At 36.5% G+C, this 20,948-nt stretch overlaps 1 protein-coding gene across 1 annotated transcript in view; it reads right to left on the reverse strand.

Moving 5' to 3' along the window:
- The window catches only part of LOC131429908 (uncharacterized), a 45,084-nt gene extending 32,657 nt beyond the window's left edge, over positions 1-12,427 (reverse strand). Inside the window, exon 1 of the mRNA XM_058594358.1 lies at positions 11,905-12,427. Coding sequence (XP_058450341.1) covers positions 11,905-12,316 — 412 coding nt within the window. The 5' untranslated portion in view covers positions 12,317-12,427. The remainder of the gene's footprint in view (positions 1-11,904) is intronic.
- Positions 12,428-20,948: the final 8,521 nt, after the last annotated feature.

Raw genomic sequence — 20,948 nt, forward strand, 5'->3', positions numbered from 1 at the left:
ATCGATCTTCAAACAAGTGCCCTTCGTCGGAATTTGAGCTGCCAACGTGAAAAATTCCTCAAGTGATATAACAAATTTGCTTGTATCACTATTTTTATCATCGTGATGCTTGCGATTCAGTGTTAGATAGCAGCGAAGCGAAAGCCAAAAAACCGTTAAATTAAATCAAATGGACACGATCGACAAGTATTTCATGATATTTTTTTTGTTCGACTCTCTCATCTCGAAACGAAAAAGCGGAACCCACTTGGGTTGAAATGTACTGGCCCCGAAAAAAAAGTGGGCGGTGCAGATCTTGAACGAAACTAGAAATAAATTGATCGCAAAAATCCCAAAATATCACACCGAAGGGAACAAGTTTGTCTGCCATCACGAGGAGGATGCAAAACTAGTAAAACTAGCAAACAATTGCCAATTTATAGAAATCGACGCGAATGTCTTCGCTTGTTTGACTGATAAAATAAAACAATCTCGGCACAGTCGAGAGTGCCTTTCTCTTTTCAGCACACACTTTACACGTAGTGCTCCGGCTCACTTGTGTCAATCTTTGTCCGATACTCAACGGCACCATACACTTGAAGTCAATTAATAGATCGAATAAACAACGTAAAAATAATTTTCCCATCGAACTCAAACCCCCCTATTTCGCCTGAAGCTATGGCGACTTTTGACTTGAACTGAGGCTCTGCAAGAGAACACTCGGACGGGGACTGGTTCGAACTCAGACGTACGATCGGGAAGCGAAAAATAAAACTAGTCAAATCAACAAAAAAAAGCATTATCAGAATGTAGCATTTCTTCAAATATTCATCCCGCTTTATATGGAGTCATTCCCGCGCTTTGTGCGGCATTCTGTTAGTCCCGCCACCCGGGCCATCACTTTTTCCTAATTTGGCGTTAGATGTAGATCTATCATCTCTTAACATCTCACAGTGGAAAAGATTCAGCCTCTTTAGCATTAAGCATCTATCGATGGGCTGCGCCACTTTACAGAGCTCCGGCTCGCTCTGTCTATCGTTGGAAAGCCCACGAAATAATATATTCAGCACTATTCGGTACCCGCAGTCGAAATCATGTACATATAAATTTCGATGAAACGTTGCTCTCAATCATGTTTTTTTTTTCTTTATTTCTGTGTCGTTTCATCTCGATGCTTGATTGAACCGACACGGCACTAGTCCCGATGACGGTACCCCCGTTCTGCGCCCCTTTTCCGGACTATTTGTCTGTCTCTATGAAAATCAATTAGAAATTAATTTGAAGAAGATTTAATCTCCCGAAATGGTTGGATGCTGAATTCGATAAGTTTGTTACTTTTGAAATCCACTCTTGTGTTTCTTTTGTTTAAGTACTTGATAATCGGAAGCGAACGACGAAGAAAGTAAAAATGATTATGTGCACTTAGCGCAAATGATTAGTTTTCACAGAACTAAAAGATAACCACAATCTGTAGACGGTTGCCCTCTGACATCAGGTAAGAAATATCGGTACAGCACATTTGATTCTCCATTATATCGGATTTAGGAAAATTGAAGTCAATCCATCTAAAAGTGAGCTAGAACCTCCCTAAAAATTGTTCAATTATATCAATTTTAACTATTTGTTTGTTATAATCCAGAGTCTAGCTTTTGCATATTTCACCGCAACTTTTCTCTTTTCTAACGGTATTTTGAATGTATTTGAATTTTTTTTAAGAAATGTCACCAATGTTAGATTTTCCTATAACCTTTTGTCATATTGTAGTAGAATTAACCAGAAATGTGTGTGCTTTTCTAACCTTACATAAGCCCCACTGTCTGGTAGAGGTTTATTTTTAAAAAGAGATGTTTCCATGTCAATAACTGTAGTCCAAAACTCAGGAAAGGTTTAACTCAATCGAATTCCGATGACCCAAGCAAATCGTGTTCCGAGGCCATTGTTTCATCGAATAGCCCCGCCCCAATTCAATTTTCACATCAAATGGATTCAAAAGTTATCGGAAGACGTTCGGTCATGTTCTTCAGTTTTGTCTGAACAATTAACATTTTCCGATTCGGAATATTGGTTTGCATGCAATGTCTTATTTCTCTCCAATCTTTAGTCTTCGGAACCAGTCGATTACACTCTTGGGACATAGTATCAAGTGCACATAGAATAGAACTGTTATAGTAGAAATGGCAAGATTATTTCGCTACTTCTATTCACTTCTACTACTGTTTTGTTTTATATATAGAATTCTTTAAGGATGAAAAATGCTAATCTATGAATGTTGCAAGCAATGTTACAGACGGTTTTTATGAGAGCAAGTTGAAAAGAAGACTGAATAAATTACCGTCAATCTAAAACTATATTAAAGAGTTTAAATACACATCAGCAATAAGACGTCAAGGACGTTTGAAGAATTTTCGATATTTTTACCTATTTTGCGTTTCAAATTAGATATTATGTACAAACCAATTCGTACCCTCTCATCATGTTACTAATGCAGAAGGCTATAGAGCCATTCCATTCCGTGATTTGGCCAGAAAACTCGGTGCTGCCCATAGTACCGTGAAGAGAACTCGACTTCGGGAAGGAATCGAGTCGTATCGAGCTAGCAAACAGCCAAATCGGCCCATAAATTAGAATAGTGTGGTCAAAATTCGTGCTCGGAAACTATATGACCAGGTGCTGACCAAGTTCGACGGGTGTCTTCTGATGGACGATGAAACCTATGTCAAGGCTGACTTCGGGCAAATCCCAGGTCAAACATTTTACTTGGCAACGGCTCGGGGGGATGTTTCAGCCAAATTTAAATTTGTTTTTGCCGACAAATTTGCAAGAAAATTTATGATTTGGCGGGGCATTTGCAGCTGTAAAAAAAACGAAAGTTTTCTTTACAAATAAAACAATGACATCGGAACTATACCAAAGAGTGTCTCCGAAAACGAATATTGCCGTCAATTCGATCCCAAGATCATCCCGTAATGTTTTGGCTAGATTTGGCAAGATGCCATTACAGCAAAGTCGTTCAAGAATGGTATGCAGAGAAAAGGGTCCAGTTTGTTCCGAAAAACCTTAACCCACCCAACTGCCCCCAGTTCTGCCCTATTGAGAAATACTGGGCAATCATGAAGAGGAGACTCAAAGCAAAGGAAAAGGTTATCAAAGACATCAATCAGACGACGACCTGGTGGAATAAGATAGCTAAACCGATGGACGAAGATTTTACCCGTACTTTTTCTTAAAAATATGAAGAAAACGCTACATTTGTATAAAAAAAGATCTTGAATTCAATAATAAATTACTGAAATACAGGCAACTGTCTTTGTTTCAACTCTATCTGAAGCAAGCTTTAATTGAGATTTTGGTTCTTTCAGAACGTTGTAACGATAGTCTTACAACGTTCTAAGAGAACCAAAATCTCAATTTTTGTTTCTTCTATGTCGATAACAGAGGTTTTAAGCTCATGATCATTCACCTTTCGGGTCAGATAAATCTTTTGTTACAACAGGGATAACTGGTTAATTAGTTGTTCTAACCATTTAGTATTTGTATATCTTGTACTATTATGTACTATCACCGATGTGGTTTAAGGTAATTGAATTGTTCAGATGACACGAGTCGAACTCTTAGGTCCAAAGAAAAGTCACATCATAAACTACACGTTCCCATCAGACCCGGGAATTTTACACACGGAGTTTTAAAAGTAAGATCACCCCAAGCTACGGTCTTCTGCCATCAGGCACACTTTATTCCATCCAAGTAGAAGTGATTTTGATATAAAAATTTATTTATTAACAGTTTCTTCTCCCATTCAGTCGAATCAACCAATTCGGTGTTTACACTCGTCGCTTTTGTCCCCTGTCCACGTCGAACAGGTCCCGCTGGATGGGGTGCATGAGGAGGACTCATAAATGCGTACATACGTACGTTTTTCTCGGTCGAACCACTTCTTCGCGGAACGTCTCTTTCTAGCATTTCTTTTCGACCACAACTGACTTTATTCTTGCAGCCCCCCGCCGCCGCTTGGTTTCCCACCCCTCCAGTTTCGAACCATAACCCCGACCCAACCAAGATTGCATAAACACAAGCTTCAGTCACACGCATTCCATATGCTGATATTGTCCCCGCATGCGTCGTTCGCGACAACAACGTTTTCTTTTCCCGATCGCGCCTCGTTGGGTTTGGTTTTAAGTGGAAACTTTATATTTTTTTATTCAATTTATTGGTTTTTATTAAGTCTAACTGCGATTGTGCGGTGGCTTTCGTCGCCTGCTTCGGTTGCGTTTTGTGTTGCCGAACCCCACAAACACTACCCAGGGAGGGGAACAGAATATTTTCATTGTTTTGCGCAAAACGCTGCTTATGGTAATGGTGGTGCTTCAAACCGCGGGAAACGGCACGACCGATTCGAAATGATTTGTCACCAGAACGGCTCCGGCCAATGTGATTGGATAAATGAGTAATGCTTCGAGCGTTCCGGGAATTGGATGCCTTCAATCAGTTGCGTCGAAAATGATTGAATCAAATGTTTGGTCCGAGAGCAAAGTGTGGGAAGTATCGGAAATTGAGAAAAAGTTTTTTTTAATGTATATAAATAATAGATTGTAAAACGGACAAAGAATCTGAAAATGAAAATCACAATTATCAAACTTTAGCCGAAATTTGAAAAAGTTTCCAGTGAATTTAATAAACTTTTCACCGTTTTCTGTATTGCCTTCACGCTTTTGTGTCATATTATGGTGATGTGCGAAATACACAGTGGGTTTGGTGACACTATATCGTAAGCAAAAATTACATATCACATTGACACAAAGAAAAAATATAATATAATCACCCTCTACTTATTCGAAGATGACACTAAAGTCCATTGAATGGAATGAAACATATTGACAGTGGATGTCAGGATAACGAAATTAGACCACGTTCGCTCATGCGTTCAAAAATCCATAACGAATCAATAACAGTCTGTTTTGCAAGCCAATAAAGCGTACGGTAAACCCACTGCGCTCAATCACTGAAAATATTCCTGGTTTCGATGTGTCGGTTTTCCTTGTTATGTTTTTTGTGACAATTTGCTTAACTCAAGAAGTAAAAAATTTTACACCTTATTTTTGAAACTACATTTCATCTTATTCGGCAGAACTTATTCGTAAATATCTCTTTTTGTATTGAACATAGCAACAGATTTTTTTTCTTTATATCATCGGAAATATATTCAGCAAATGATGATAAAATTTTCAGTAGTATGAGATTTATTTATTTATTTATTTATTATCATTGTTATGTCCATCGGATATAAAAATCTAAATGGACGAGGATGGGAAAAAGCCTATTTGAGTAGCCAATCAAATGGGCGCAAAAACCATCATCTTTTGAAAAAAAATAAGAATAACAATAATTACAATACGAGAATAAAAATAATCACAAATTAACATAGATATGACAAATAACTTCAAAACAAAGATTGTAAAATATATAGTCAAAGCTCAACAGATCTTTTATTTTTTCTTACAAAGCTACTAGATGATTCTCCAAACTCGAAATGATTTTTCACAGAAGTAAACGTTCGAATACATGCAGCTATCGGTTCATTATATCCAAATAGAGTTTTGTGAAAACTGTTCTGAAGCAGAGTTGAATTTCGCAGCGTTCTGCTTGGAATCCGAAAATTGACTTTGGAACGTAGCTCGGGAGCATCAATTTCTCCGTTTATCAATTTTGCAATGATCAATGCCTGTTGAATTTTTCGTCGGCGTAGCAACGTATCAATCCCTAAAAGCTGACATCTTTCCGTATATGGTGGTAGATTTTCAGGGTCTCGCCATGGTAAGTGTCGCAGCGCCAAACGAACAAAGCGTTTTTGAACTCTTTCAATTCGTAAATTCCACGAAATTTGATAAGGCAACCAAACCACTGATGCATTTTCAAGAATTGGTCGGACAAGTGAACAATACAACGCCTTCAGACAATGAGGATCCTTGAAATCCTTAGCAATTTTCGAAATGAAACCCAATTGACGTAATGCCTTAGTGATTATAAGTGATCGATGCAAATCAAACGATAGTTTTTCATCAAGCTGTACTCCTAAGTCGCTCACCTGATTAACTCTAGTCAGAACTGAGCCATCAATATTGTAGTCGAATGTTACAGGACTCATTGTTCGATGAAACGTAATCACCAGACATTTTGAAACATTAATGAGTAGTTTGTTTTTACGACACCAATCAACGAAAAGCTGAAGTTGATGTTGTAGTCGACGACAATCCTCCAGAGTTCGAACAACTAAATACAATTTCAAGTCGTCCGCATAAATTAGTTTCAAACCATCTCCAAGAGCAAATGAAACATCGTTGAAAAATAAAGTAAACAGCAAGGGTCCCAAATTACTACCTTGTGGAACTCCTGAATGGTTCGTGAATTTCGATGATGTGTTACTATCTAGTTTCACTCGTAAACTCTGCTAGAAAGGTATGAACTAAACCAAGACATAAGCTGTGCAGAGAAGCCAAGACGAGATAATTTACTCAGAAGTATTTTGTGATCAATTTTGTCAAATGCAGCCTTCAAATCCATGTAGATGACATCCATTTGTGCCTTATTTTCCATGCAAGCGATACATTTAGATGTAAACGTTAATAAATTTGTTGTAACGGATCTTCCTGGTATGAATCCATGTTGAGATAATCACGCATAACTCAAAATTAAAGTTTTTTCAAAATGTTTGGTATGAACGATCATTCAAGAGATATTCAGTGTCATCATATCCGCCATAATTTAGAATTGAACGAATCACCGCACAAAACGTATCGTGCAAAACCGACCCGAAAAAATATTTTCAATAATTGAGTGCAGTGGGCCTACGACACGCTTTATTCGCTAGTTAAACAGACACTAACTATGTATGGTTATGAACCATGAGTATTTTTAATTGACTTATAATAATGGAGATACATTTGTGCGTGTTGTCGTGTCAATTGTGTGTAAAAAACTCTTGGTTAACTTGGTGTAAAATATTTTAACATTTATCATAAATATCTGATAGACCCCCTGCACGCCCAAGTGCATTAGATCTATCTCTTTGCTCAACATCAATTCGACTAGATTGCACCTGGAAAATATTGCCTGATTTACACGGTGGCGATCATTTACCAATCATCATCTCAATTAGCAGTAACAAAGGCATTGCTACTTCAGCTAGTATTCCATATGATTTGACAAAAAATATCGGCTGGATTTAATACCAAAGTAGAATCTCTAGTATTTTGAATTCAATGGAAGAGCTCGCTCCACTTGAAGAATATGACTTCCTCGTTTGTTCGATTTTGGAGGCCGCAGAACAATCCCAAACTAAACGCTTTCCTGGGCCAACGACTAACAGAAGGCGTGGTTTCAGTTACTGGACCCAAAGCTATTGATCTGCAAAAACCATTGCAAGATACCTTAGATAACTTGTCCGTTTGGGCTGTTCATCTGGGTATCGAATTCTCTGCGGAGAAAACAGAGATGGTTATCTTTTCAAGAAAGCATGATCCCGCGCAGCTTCAGCTTCATATGATGGGAAGAATGATCGCGCAGGTTTCAACTTTTAAATACCTCGGGTGTGGTTCGGTTCCAAATGCACGTGGGGAGGACACATTAGGTATTTGATAATGAAATACCAACAAAGAGTAGATTTTCTTCGAACAATAACAGGATCTTGGTGGGGTGCTCATCCGCAAGATCTAATAAAATTGTATCAGACAACGATACTTTCAGTGATGGAATATGGATGCGTTTGTTTTTGTTCCGCTGCAAACTCTCATATTATCAAACTGGAGCGAATTCAGTACCGTTGTTTGCAAATTGCCTTAGGCTGCATGCATTCGACACATACAATGAGTCTTGAAGTTCTGGGGGAAGTTCTTCCATTAAAAGATCGATTTTGGGAGCTTTCATCACGCCTGCTAATAAGATGTGAGGTGCTGAATCCCATGGTAATTAATTATTTCGAACGACTAGTCGAGCTTCAATCTCAAACAAGATTCATGACTGTATATTTTAACCACATGTCAGAGGAAATCAACCCATCAAGATATATTCCTATTCGTGTCAACATCCTGAATGCCCCTGACTCAACTTTATTTTTCGATACATCAATGCAGCGCAAAGTGCGTGGAATCCCGAGTCATCTACGCTCGACGGAAATCCAAAAAATATTTTCAAGTAAGTTTAGGCATATTGACGCTGAGAAAATATTTTACACGGACGGATCGCGAATTGAAGAAGCGACAGGGTTTGGTACGTTCAACAATAATGTTTCGGCCTCATTCAGGTTTCAAGAACCTGCATCTGTTTATATAGCAGAGTTAGCAGCAGTTCATTATAGCTTTAGTGTAATCGTCACATTATCTCCAAACCATTATTTCTTCTTTACAGATAGTCTGAGTGTAATTGAAACCATTCGCTCAATGGCATGACTGGCAAGAATGAACCATTTTTCTTGGGCAAAATAAAACAGTGCCTGAACGTCATATTGAATAATAATTATCAAATCACAATAGTTTGGGTCCCAGCTCATTGCTCCATTCCAGACTATGAAAGAGCCGATAGTTTAGCCAAACGTGGTGCTATTGAGGGTGAAATTTATGAGAGACCGATTGCTTTCAATGAATTCTATAGCGCGTCTCGCCAAAGAACACTTGCCAGTTGGCAAGCTTCTTGGGATAAAGATGATCTGGGTCGGTGGATGCACTCAATTATTCCGAAAATATCGACAAAGGCAGGGTTCAAGGGACTGGATGTGGGTAGGGATTTCATTCGTGTGATGTCCAGACTCATGTCCAATCACTACACGTTAGACGCACATCTCCTTCGAATTGAGCTCTCCGAGACTAATCATTGTGCTTGTGGAGAAGGTTATCGAGATATTGATCATGTCGTTTGGACATGCGTGGAGAATCGCGATGTCAGATCTCAACTAATAAATTCTTTGCGTACCCAAGGTAGACTATCCAATGTCCCAGTTCGAGACATTATTGCTTGTCGTGACCTTCCATACATGAAACTTATTTATCATTTCATAAAGAAAATTTCAATTTCAATTATAAGACTTAGTTCTGATTCCAGCTGCGTCCATGAGTTCAACCAATAGCTAAATTAGAATAGAAATTATGTAATGATACAAACAAACTCGAAATAGTTTATGAAATTATCAACAAAATGTCTGAAAATAACAGCTTATTTTATAATTTATAGAAGTTAATCGTTTGGTTCAAATAATATTTCCGAGTAGATTTCATAATTAATGACGAATTACCTAAGATGATATTTAAGTAATAAGAGGAATATGTTTTAATAAATTCAAATAGTTGTGACTATTTTAGAATTAAATTAGGATAAGAATTTTATGTATGAGTGATTCTACGGCGAAGAAAAATTTATGTAAACTACCTTAAGAAATAAACGTATTCATGAAAAAAAAATATCTGGTGGAATTACAGACACTTTTTGTCCACGCTTGGCGAGTGGATATCGATAAATTATAGTATGAGAAATCTTTAAATACAAAATGGCGACTTTCGGTTTGTGAATATTTTTTCAATCGCTATATAATTTGTATGTTTCAGACGGGTTTGACAAGTCAGTTATTGAAATTGATGTCAAATTAAATCCCAACTTGAATTTAGAAATCCTAGATGGCCACAAACGAATTGTTGTGGATTTTTCAAATTTCAATAAATTATGAATAAAATTTGCATTTTTAATGTCATCGTAATCGGTCTTGTCCCCCACACAACCCTTGCTTTTTCATGTTCCGCCTTATATATGCACCGTTTTAATTCTGTAAGTGCAAAATTCACCCAATCAATCAACTAGTAATTTGTTCGTATTCATGACATCCAGTTATGTCCCTTACATTACCCACCAGCGTTTTTAGAGCTGAATTATAAAACCTGTTTTAATCCACCTAGTGGTGTAACGATGCCTTTCTCATATCAATACTGTGGTATTTTTCGAAATAATTTTCTTCGATTCTTAAAAGAATAACCGAAATCGGTTTCTTCGACCGTCTACTGATAAAAACTATCAATTGGAGAAAATTTGAGGTCGATTTGGAAAACTTTTTATGGTTTTTCGTCCTTTTCAGTGATGGTATAAAATTTTATATATACTTTACCCTATATTTCCAAATCCGGAAGTCGGATCCGGATGAAATTCAGAAATTACGTATAGGACCACAGGAGCTTTCATTTGAAGTTTGTGAAAATCGGTCGCGCCATCTATGAGAAAAGTTAGAAAACATATTTTCATTTTTTTGCACATTTTACCCTATAACTCCGGAACCGAAAGTCGGATCCATATAATATTCAGGAATTTTGTATGGGACCACAAGACCTGTCATTTGAATTTAAGTTTGTGAAAATCGGTTCAGCCATCTCCGAGAAAAGTTAGTGCACTTATTGTCACAAATTTTTGCACATTTTACCCCATAATACCGGAACCGGAAGTCGGATCCAAATCTTATTCAGGAATATAGTATGGAACCACAAGACCTTTCATTTGAATTTAAGTTTGTGAAAATCGGTTCAGCCATCTCCGAGAAAAGTTAATGCAAAAAAACGTTACATACACACATACGCACATACACACACACACATACACACACAGACATTTTGCGTACTCGACGAACTGAGTCAAATGGTATATGACACTCGGCCCTCCGGGTCTCTGTTCAAAAGTCGGTTTTCACAGTGATTGCATAACCTTTCTATATGAGAAAGGCAAAACATGATTTTGGACCTGTATTTTGAAAACTGGACCAAGACCGACTGAAATTATTTGCTGCCAAAAAGGTCATAGTTCTACTCTGTAGGCTAGAGATAATGAAAAGTATAAAATTTTCAATAATTTATCAGTTTAAGTTGGTTAGACGTGAAGTCGTCATAAGTAAGTTAAGTTTGGCAATTACGGAGTGGTAAACAGATTAAAAAGGTGATTGTTTTGGAAAAAAGGGTGTGTCTCTTTAAAAATAAATACATCATTTCTGTGAAGGTTCCTACCACATAGTAAAGTGAGACCGATTTATGTTAAAATAAAAACAAACTTTACCTTTTTTTTCTAGCGTTTTATAGAGTGTCCCCTTCATATATCAATGTGCCAACTTCAATGTAAGCAAACTGGTCGACTGCAGTTTTAAAGCGCATCGCTACTAAGAATGTTTCATAGTTGCGTACAGCCAGCTAGTAGCGACAATCGCTGATCAAATAGCCGATGACGATGAAGAGTGATGTCAATCAATTAGTTCCAATCTTGCCCCATCGGACGGTCATCATCGACGATTGACTGCTGCTCGGCTGCGGGGCAAAACTGTCACCATCCCGAGCTGACGCAGTTTTGCGCGTGTTGCAATGAATCGCGCCCGGCTTAATTCGAAATGGGAAAGTCATAATTCGACAAAACTCTGAAACGTCATCAACGAAAGAGAAAGAGACAAAAGGGAACAGAGAGCTGCCCATTGAGCAAGAACGCATGGTAAAGTGGAAAAGAATCCAGAATTTGTCGATTGAATGAGCGGGTATGGGGCGATGTTTATGCTTTATATGCGGAGTTTTTGATGGATGAGACGCGCGGTACTTTATGCTGGATATGGTTTATTGTTCGCTTCGTCCGTGGGCCCATAATCATCAAGAGGCACGATGAATGGAAACTGTTTTTTTTTCGTCCCATCATTTGAAGTTTTGTTGCATTTGACGGAAAAAATACAAGCAATTTATCGAGAGCAGCAAAAACCGTGACCATGCTTGATGATCTTAATTTTACTTGATTGAGGCATCCGCACAAATCTGGGTGTATTTTTTGTTTCTTCATCGTCTCATCTCAGCATTAATAAATCACCAGTTAAACAGTCGACCGCCTCCCAAGCTCAATCTATATTAAAATTAAAACCATCTTAAGACTTACCATGCAGTAGCTCCAACACCGTCGCCATATTCTCGTCCTTCTCGTTATCGGCCAGAAATTTACTGAACTCTCCAAACTTCACCTCATCAACGTCGCCAAGTTTCTTTTTGATGGAATTGTTATTGTTCAAGGCATCGCTATTGTTATTATTCAGACCACTGCCACTGCATCCGTAGATTCCACCCACCAACCCACTTCCACTCGGAACAGTGGTGGAATTTCCTAGATCACCCTCGCCGTCACTCCGAATGCGCATGTCCAATTCACTTTTGATGCTACTCAGCAGATCGCCAAGACTTCCGTTCTGACTCTCGACGTCACTTTCCAACTTGATCCTTTTGAGCGATGCCATCGGTTCGGCTTCCCCGATACTGGACCCGTACTCCTCGTCCATACTGTTATCCAACGACATTTTCAAGGAATTCTTTCTGCTCTGTTTTCTTGCGAAACAAAAAAAAATTCGCTTACGGTAACTGGCTGGATGCGTTTTGGTCTCTTAGCGGGATGGATGCTGCCTGTTCCCGTGTCGTGTATCACAAATTCAAAACGTATAATTTCGATGAAATATTTCTGCTCATTTTCGAGGCTGAAATGGTAAAAAATTGAATAATTCGTTATTGCCATAAGCTGACGTTTCAGGGGAGGAAAATGTGTAAATTCATGATTGAATGAAAAGCTAATGATAGTAGTAGAAGAAGCATATTAAGCTGAGTGGTTTAAGGACGGTGGGAAAGATTGTGAGAATTAATACGCTACACTTAGTCCTTCTGTATTTTCAATTATCACGAAAAATAAGTTTTATAAAATGTATTAATAACGTGTTAAGAAAACTAGAAAGCCCACAATAAATAGTGTCCTTCAGTTCTGTGTTTTATCTTAGAAAAATGGTCAACTACAGATACAACGTGTATTGATAAAATGAATTCATTTACTGTAGATCTTTAATACATCTTAAGAGTTGTGAAATAATTCTGTGCTACATCCGAGTATGTCCGGGAATGCTCTAGTATCCCTTCGATTTCTTTCATTCTTCGTTACAAACTGGAAACTTCAACAAATTAAAACAGCAGTTGGGAGAGTGATGAACTTCAATTTCCATTGTTTAGAGTTACTTTAATTGGTGTAACCAGAGAAGCCAAGCATGATCTATGATTGGTATGATCTTGCTTAAGGCGACAATCTAGCTTGGTGTAGTTCTTATGGTTCTCGAATTGTGAGATCTGATTTAAATGAAATGAAGATATTTAAACTTAAATGAAATGAGATGAAGTTACTTTTAAAATACAATTGCTATTTAATCACTTTTTCCGCCTGATAATTTCAAATCTTTCCGGACTTGACCACAACAATAAAACCATGGATTTATGTTATGCCACTCGGTAGCGTTTTTGTCTTCTGCTTTTTCATTTTTAACAGCTGTTAGAGTTCTAGCAAAAAAGAAACCATTCAACAAAACTCTTCGCACAATTTATTACTGACTCATAACAGTTCAAAATGAACTCCGGCGTAATAACACACAATAGTGGCATGGCATACTACCACATCGAATTTACAGGGCATCTTCATGGTAGAAAGGCAGACGTAATAATCATATATATGTAAACAGAAATCAGGAAAAAACGGCTGTCCCGGTCTTATAATACAAACGAATGTTGTACTTGGGTTTTCCCATTTTGAGTTCAAAAAAATGGAATACTTTCTGTTTATAGGTTATGTTTGATTTCGACGGGGGTGGTAATTGTGAGAAATCAAGAAAAACGGCTGTCTTAGTCTTATAATACAAACGATTGTTGTTTACTATCCGACGTTTCGGCCTTTAGTGTAGACCTTTTTCAAGGAAAACTGAATAATTTATTGTGTGACATTGTGATCATTGTGACCAAACAACGTAGCGTTAGACATCAACATTTTGACTATAAACGATAAAGACTGTCCCAGAAAGTATGGACGCAACCAAAAACCGCTGCCATTTCGCAATGGTTCTGAATCTGTCAATTTTTATGGCTGCAACCTGTGGTTTACACTCTTCTCTAACCACTTGTGCAGTTGTTTATTCGTTTTCATTAGTTTGATTCGGATTGCGTGGACTTTCAGCAGAACAAAGTCGAAAAATTGTGTACAAATGGTGCACAGAACGTGGACTGACAATGAGAAAGATAGCAAAAGTGAAAGAAGTAAGTGAAAAATCCGTGCGAAATGCAATCAGGAAGTTCGGTGAGCATAACACCTTTGAGGATAAACCGAAAACGGGTCGAAAAAAGGTCCTGCTAACCCTCAGTTGGATGAACGTATACTGAATGGGTTCGAGCAAAAGAAGGAGGTTTCAGTTCGAGATGTGGCCAAAAAAGTGGGCACTTCGAAGCCAAATGTTCTTCGTGCTAAAGAACGTTTGAATTTGAACTACATAATCAGGGACAACGAAACCTACGTGAAACTCGATTACAAATCCTTGCTGGGACCACAATATTATACGGTGCGAGAAGGGCAAGTGTTAAACCAGTCCGAGACATCGATTGAAGTCGAAAAATTTGGCAAGAAAGCTATGGTCTGGCAAGCAATTTGTAGCTGCAGTAAGATTTCGAAACCCTTCATCACCTTTAATGAACAGCGAAATATACATCAAGGAATGTTTACAAAAACGATTTCTACCCATGATTCGAAGCCACAAGGATCCTGTTGTCTTCTGGCCAGATCTTGCTACTTGCCACTCGAAATCAACGGTAGAATTGTATACTACCAAAATTGTCACTTTCGTCCCAAAAGACATGAATCCACCAAATTGCCCACAACTTCGACCAACTGAGGAATTTTGGGCATTAACGAAGGCACATCTTAGGAAACATGTCTCGGCAGCCGAAACCATTCAACAATTCGAAAAAGATTGGAAAAAAGTGTCAAAACTTGTCGCCAAGAAGTCTGTATGGAATTTAATGAGGAACGTTCGCAAGAAGGTGCGCCAGCTAGTCTACAATGGCTAAGTAGCAAATGTTGAAAATAATATTCTGTCGTTGTAGTCTAATATTATCAGTATATCGAATAAAATTTGAATATCTAACACTTGTGAATTATTTACAGCGAAATCAAAGTGCGTCCATACATTCTGGGACAGTCTTTAGACTTTAGTAAGTTTACAGTTTTACATAACTTGTTCAACGCTTTATGTTTTGTGTCAGTCAATGTAACACAATAAATACAATAAACAGAAAGTATTCCAAGTATTATGAAATTCTAAATTTTGAAATAAAATTTGGCTAACCCCTAATTGATCGTTGAGTTTTATCTACTTTCCTTGTTTGTGATTCCGTCTTTTTCAATATTAAACTAGACTTACAAGAGAATGTCCATTGCTATGTTGTCAAACCCTAGTAGAATGGCTACCAAAACAAACAGAGAGAGCAATGTTCTTTTTTTTATTCTACCATAAATTTGCATAGGAGAACAAATATGTTTTCTATCATCGAACTCAAACGAAGTCTTCCAAGGTAATTCTAATTGTTTATTTTAAATACACCAATGGTTTCATTGCTAGGTCTAACTGTCTGTCGATTGGCTTGCAGAAAATTGACTTCTATAATTGAAAAGAGATTATTGTTTAACTTTTCGGCATATCACAACACATAATTATAATATTTCAGTATCGAATACTGAGGAAGTACTTGAGTACAGACCATACCACATTATTTTCAGTTTGCTTCTACTGTATGATAGAAATAAGATCATAAATCGTCATATTAAATGCTAAAGCTTTCTTGAATGGGCTCTGCATATCATCGTCTTTTTGTGTTTTCGGAGTGATGTAATAAGACGTATATTTTATTTTTCATAACGCCATTCTCAAACTGTTAACCAGTCGCATTTATGTACAACATAGAAATCTTGCTTTTGTTGTTATAGTGATTATGGAAAAGGAATGCTTCACAATATAATTTATCAGAAGGAAACATTGGCAATCGCATATTCTCAAATGCTCAGTATTATGGCTTACTGACAAACACCTCATCATCAATATATTTCCAAATCCCTTAGAATTTAACTAAGATCGTTTAGCGTACCATTGCTATGTTTGACACTTTCATTTCAGAATTGACCGAGCTTTAAAAGCTCATAAACGAAAGCTTACGAGAATAACCTATCTTTGCATTCTATTAGCCTGTCACGCATTCTCAGTGAAAAAATCTAATCTCGATGTTCGTTTTTGCCTTTCTCATATAGAAAGTTTATGCAATCACTGTGAAAACCGACTTTTGAACCGAGCACCGGAGGGCCGAGTGTCATATACCATTCGACTCGAGTCGTCGAGTACGCAAAATGTCTGTGTGTGTATGTGTGTGTGTGTGTATGTGCGTATGTGTGCATGTAAAGTTTTTTTGCACTAACTTTTCTCGGAGATGGCTGAACCGATTATCACAAACTTAGATTCATATGGAAGAACTTGTTGTCCCATACAAAATTCCTGAATATACTTTGGATCCGACTTCCGGTTCCAGAATTATGGGGTAAAATGTGCAAAAAATTGTGAAAATAATTAAAAATAAGGTCTTGTGGTCCCATACAAAATTCCTGAATATTATTTGGATCCGACTTACGGTTCCTGAGTTGTGAGGTAAAATGTGCAAAGGTCTTGCAGCCCCATACTTAATTCCTGAATTTCATCCGGATCCGACTTCCGGGTCCGGAAATATAGGGTAAAGTGTGCTGAAAATTTTATACCATCACTGAAAAGGGGGAAAACCCGTAAAAAGTTTTCTAAATCGACCTCGAATATTCTCCAATTGATAGTTTTTATTAGTAGACGGTCAAACAAACCGATTTCGTTTATTGTTTTAAGAATCGAAGAAAATTATTTTGAAGAATTCCACAGTATTATACATGATAGCATAAATCAAATAAACATAGATTTCCCAGTGTAATAGTAATGTAGTTGAGAAACCCGTGACACCAAAAGCACCGTCTGATGGAGAATGGGTGCGTAAATGCTTCTAAAATGCATGCAAAAAGTTGCCTGCGCATTTAACACAACCACAGTAGCTAATGGAAAAAGTACACCCGTTTGTCACTAGAGGTGCTGTTAGTGTCACCGTACAGTGAGAAATCTATGTTTATTTGATTTATGATGATAGTATGATTGATATGAGAAAGGCATCATCACACTATTAGGTGGATTAAAACAGGTTTTTTACTGCCTCATTTGTAAGTGATAGCACCCTAAACAAACGAGATAAGGCGGAACGTTTTCGTCTCTCGTTGCAAGAAAGAGAGTATCAATGCCGACGTCACTCATTCCCCTACGACAAGACGAAACCAAAATAATGTCTGCAGGAAGAATCGGTCAATTCACATTCGTTCAACTCACATTCTTTCAACGAAGTTATGAATATCTGTTACGTTTGGCTATAAAGATTGTCCAAAATATGATAAATCGAAACAATTACACCCCAGAAACTCTATGAAAACCAAATATTCTATAGATATGAGCACAAACAGGTAAAAAGGTTGTGCATTTGTAGACGGAGCTGAGAGCTTCATTTTCGTCTTTTCTGAGTCAATGAAAATGACTTTTTTTTTTTTTTTTTTTTTTTTTTTTTAATAACTATTTATTGGAATATGAGTTAAAATTAAATTATTAAGATTTAAATTGGGTGTTCAGCCACAAGTGGTGACTTTTCAGCCCTGTTATATATATATATATATATATATATATATATATATATATATATATATATATATATATATATATATATATATATATATATATATATATATATATATATATATATATATATATATATATATATATATATATATATATATATATATATATATATATATATATATATATATATATATATATGATTTGGTTATTACCATGAAGACATCATTTGCTTCCGCAATTCTGAGATTTTTGTGTAGGGAAAATTCTAAACCTACTTGTATTGTGTAATGGGGAAAAGGAACTTATATACTAACTTACTAACTAATACAGAGAGCGAATCGATTCAATTGAAGATTGCATCGATTTTTGTCGGAATTTGCTTATAATATTATGTGACATTACATCTAATGGTTCTATATTTGTGAGTCTGTGTAACTCATTTGTACTAAACCAGGGAGGACGCTTCAGAATCATTTTCAGAATTTTATTCTGAATCCTTTGAAGCGTTTTCTTCCTGGTGGAACAACAGCTTGACCAAATTGGTACCGCATAAAGCATGGCTGGTCTGAAAATTTGTTTATAAATTAACAATTTGTTTTTTAGACAGAGCTTAGAATTTCTGTTTCTAAGAGGATATAAACATTTAATATATTTATTACACTTTGCCTGGATTCCTTCAATGTGATCCTTGAAAGTGAGTTTTTTGTCATACGTTTTAGCTTGATCAGACCATGTCAATTCCAAGCCATTCAATTTGAGAATGTGATTATTGTTTGTTTTCCTCTTGGCTTGTGAGGAAAGATAATTAATTGCGTTTTTGCTGCATTTGGTTTAATTTTCCATTTTGACAGATAATCACTGAAAATATTTAAACTTATTTGTAGGCGACTGCAGATCACTCTTAGATTTCTACCTGTGGCTAACAGACTTGTGTCGTCACAGAATAGCGATTTCTGACAACCAACGGGTAGATTTGGAAGATCAGAAGTGAAAATATTATACAAGATTGGAGCTACACTCGAACCCTGCGGAACACCGGCTCGTACGGGTAGCAATTCAGATTTACAATTCTGATAGCTAACCTGAAGAGTACGATCAGTTAAATAATTTTGAATCATTTTGATCAAATAAATAGGAAACTGGAAATCAGACATTTTTGCTATTAAACCTTTGTGCCAAACACTGTCGAATGCTTTTTCTATGTCTAGAAGAGCAACTCCAGTGGATAACCCAGAAGATTTATTTGATTTTATCATGTTCGTTACTCTGACAAGTTGATGAGTAGTTGAATGTTCATGACGAAATCCAAACTGCTCTGGTAAAAAAATTGAATTCTCATTTATATGAGTCATCATTCTTAACAAGATAAATTTTTCAAAAAGTTTACTGATAGAAGAAAGTAAGCTAATTGGGCGATAACTTGATGTTTCTGCTGGGTTTTTATCAGGTTTTAGGATAGGAATTACTTTAGCGTTTTTCCATCTTTTTGGGAAGTAAGCTAATGAAAAACACTTGTTGAAAATTTTAACCAGGAGTCTCAAGGCAACATCGGGAAGATTTTTAATAAGAATATTAAAAATTCCATCATTACCAGGAGCCTTCATGTTTTTAAGTTTTCTAATAATTGATTTAATTTCATCAAAATTCGTCTCAATAATGTCATCGTGTGATAACACTTGGGTTGAAATATGATCATATTTCAGTGAGACTTCATTTTCAATAGGACTCACAACGTTCAAATTAAAATTGTGGACACTCTCGAACTGCTGAGCAAGTTTTTGAGCTTTTTCGCCATTTGTAAGAAGTATTTGATTTCCTTCCTTGAGAGCAGGAATAGGTTTCTGAGGTTTCTTAAGAACCTTAGAAAGTTTCCAGAAAGGTTTAGAATATGGTTTAATTTGTTCAACTTCTTTAGCGAAATTTTCATTTCGCAAAAGAGTAAATCTATGTTTAATTTCTTTTTGTAAATCCTTAACTATGTTTTTCATAGCAGGATCACGAGAACGTTGATATTGTCGTCGACGAACATTCTTCAACCGAATGAGCAGTTGAAGATTGTCATCGATGATAGGAGAATTTAATTTAGTTTGAGCTTTGGGAACTGAAAGATTTCTAGCTTCGATAATATAATGATTCAAATTATCAATTGCTGTGTCGATATCCGCAGAATTTTCTAAAATAGTTTCATGATCCACATGATTTTCAATGTGAGATCTGTAATCCAACCAATTTGCTCTATGATAGTTGAAAATAGAACTAATTGGATTAATTATAGCTTCGTTGGAAAGTCTGAATGTTACAGGAAGATGATCTGAGTCAAAATCAGCATGAGTAATCGGTTCACTACAAATGTGACTTTGATCTGTTAGAACCAGATCAATTGTAGACGGGTTTTTCACGGAAGAGAAACAAGTAGGATTACTGGGATGAAGAACTGTAAAGTAACCAGCTGAGAGTTGATTATGAAGTATTTTACCATTACTGTTATTTTGCCTACAATTCCACTGGACATGCTTAGCATTTAAGTCCCCTATTACGAAAAATTTCGATCGATATCTTGTGAGTTTTTGCAAATCGCCTTTAAAGAAATTTAATTGTTCGCCGGTGCATTGGAATGGCAAATATGCTCCAGCGATGAAATAAATTCCATGAATGGTTTCAACTTCGATTCCCAAGCTTTCAATAACTTTAGTATTGAAAGAAGGTAAAATTCGATGTTTAATTTGCCGTTGGACAAAAATGGCAACTCCACCACCAATTCCAGTAAACCTGTCAAATCGATGAACCACATAATGTGGATTACTTTTCAATTTTACATTTGGTTTAAGAAAAGTTTCTGTCACAATGGCAATATGAATTTTGTGAACTTTGAGAAAATTATAAAATTCATCTTCACTCGATTTCAAAGATCGAGCATTCCAATTTAAAATATTCAAATAATTATTTAACATCACTGTTAAATTTTAAATTCATTATAATATTATTTGCAAATTTCCATCCGATTTGAAATGCTTCAAAAAGTGATGAAGTCGAATTCATTTGGATGATCATTTGAAAAAGTTGATCTTGTAGGTAGATCATTTTATTTTCAGTTATATCGCCTAAATCGACTTCATTTAAAGAAGCGAATGGCATTGAAGGAATATTTGTAGGTAGACTGCCATTAGAAGAAGATGATTTGGCCGGTCTACCTATTAATAAATTGTTTTCGTTAGAAGAAGAACTGCAAGGCGGTCCTGTGTTTTGATTATTTACATTAGAAGAAATAGGAGATAGATTTCTACCTAATATACCAGCATAACTGACATTAGAAGAAGATGATGACGAGGTCGATCTACCTGTCAATAAATTGTTTTCGTTAGAAGACGAATTGGCAGGTGCCTTAGAAGAA

Source organism: Malaya genurostris, chromosome 2, assembly GCF_030247185.1.
Source record: "Malaya genurostris strain Urasoe2022 chromosome 2, Malgen_1.1, whole genome shotgun sequence".
In the NCBI taxonomy this organism is placed as follows: Eukaryota; Metazoa; Arthropoda; class Insecta; order Diptera; family Culicidae; genus Malaya; species Malaya genurostris.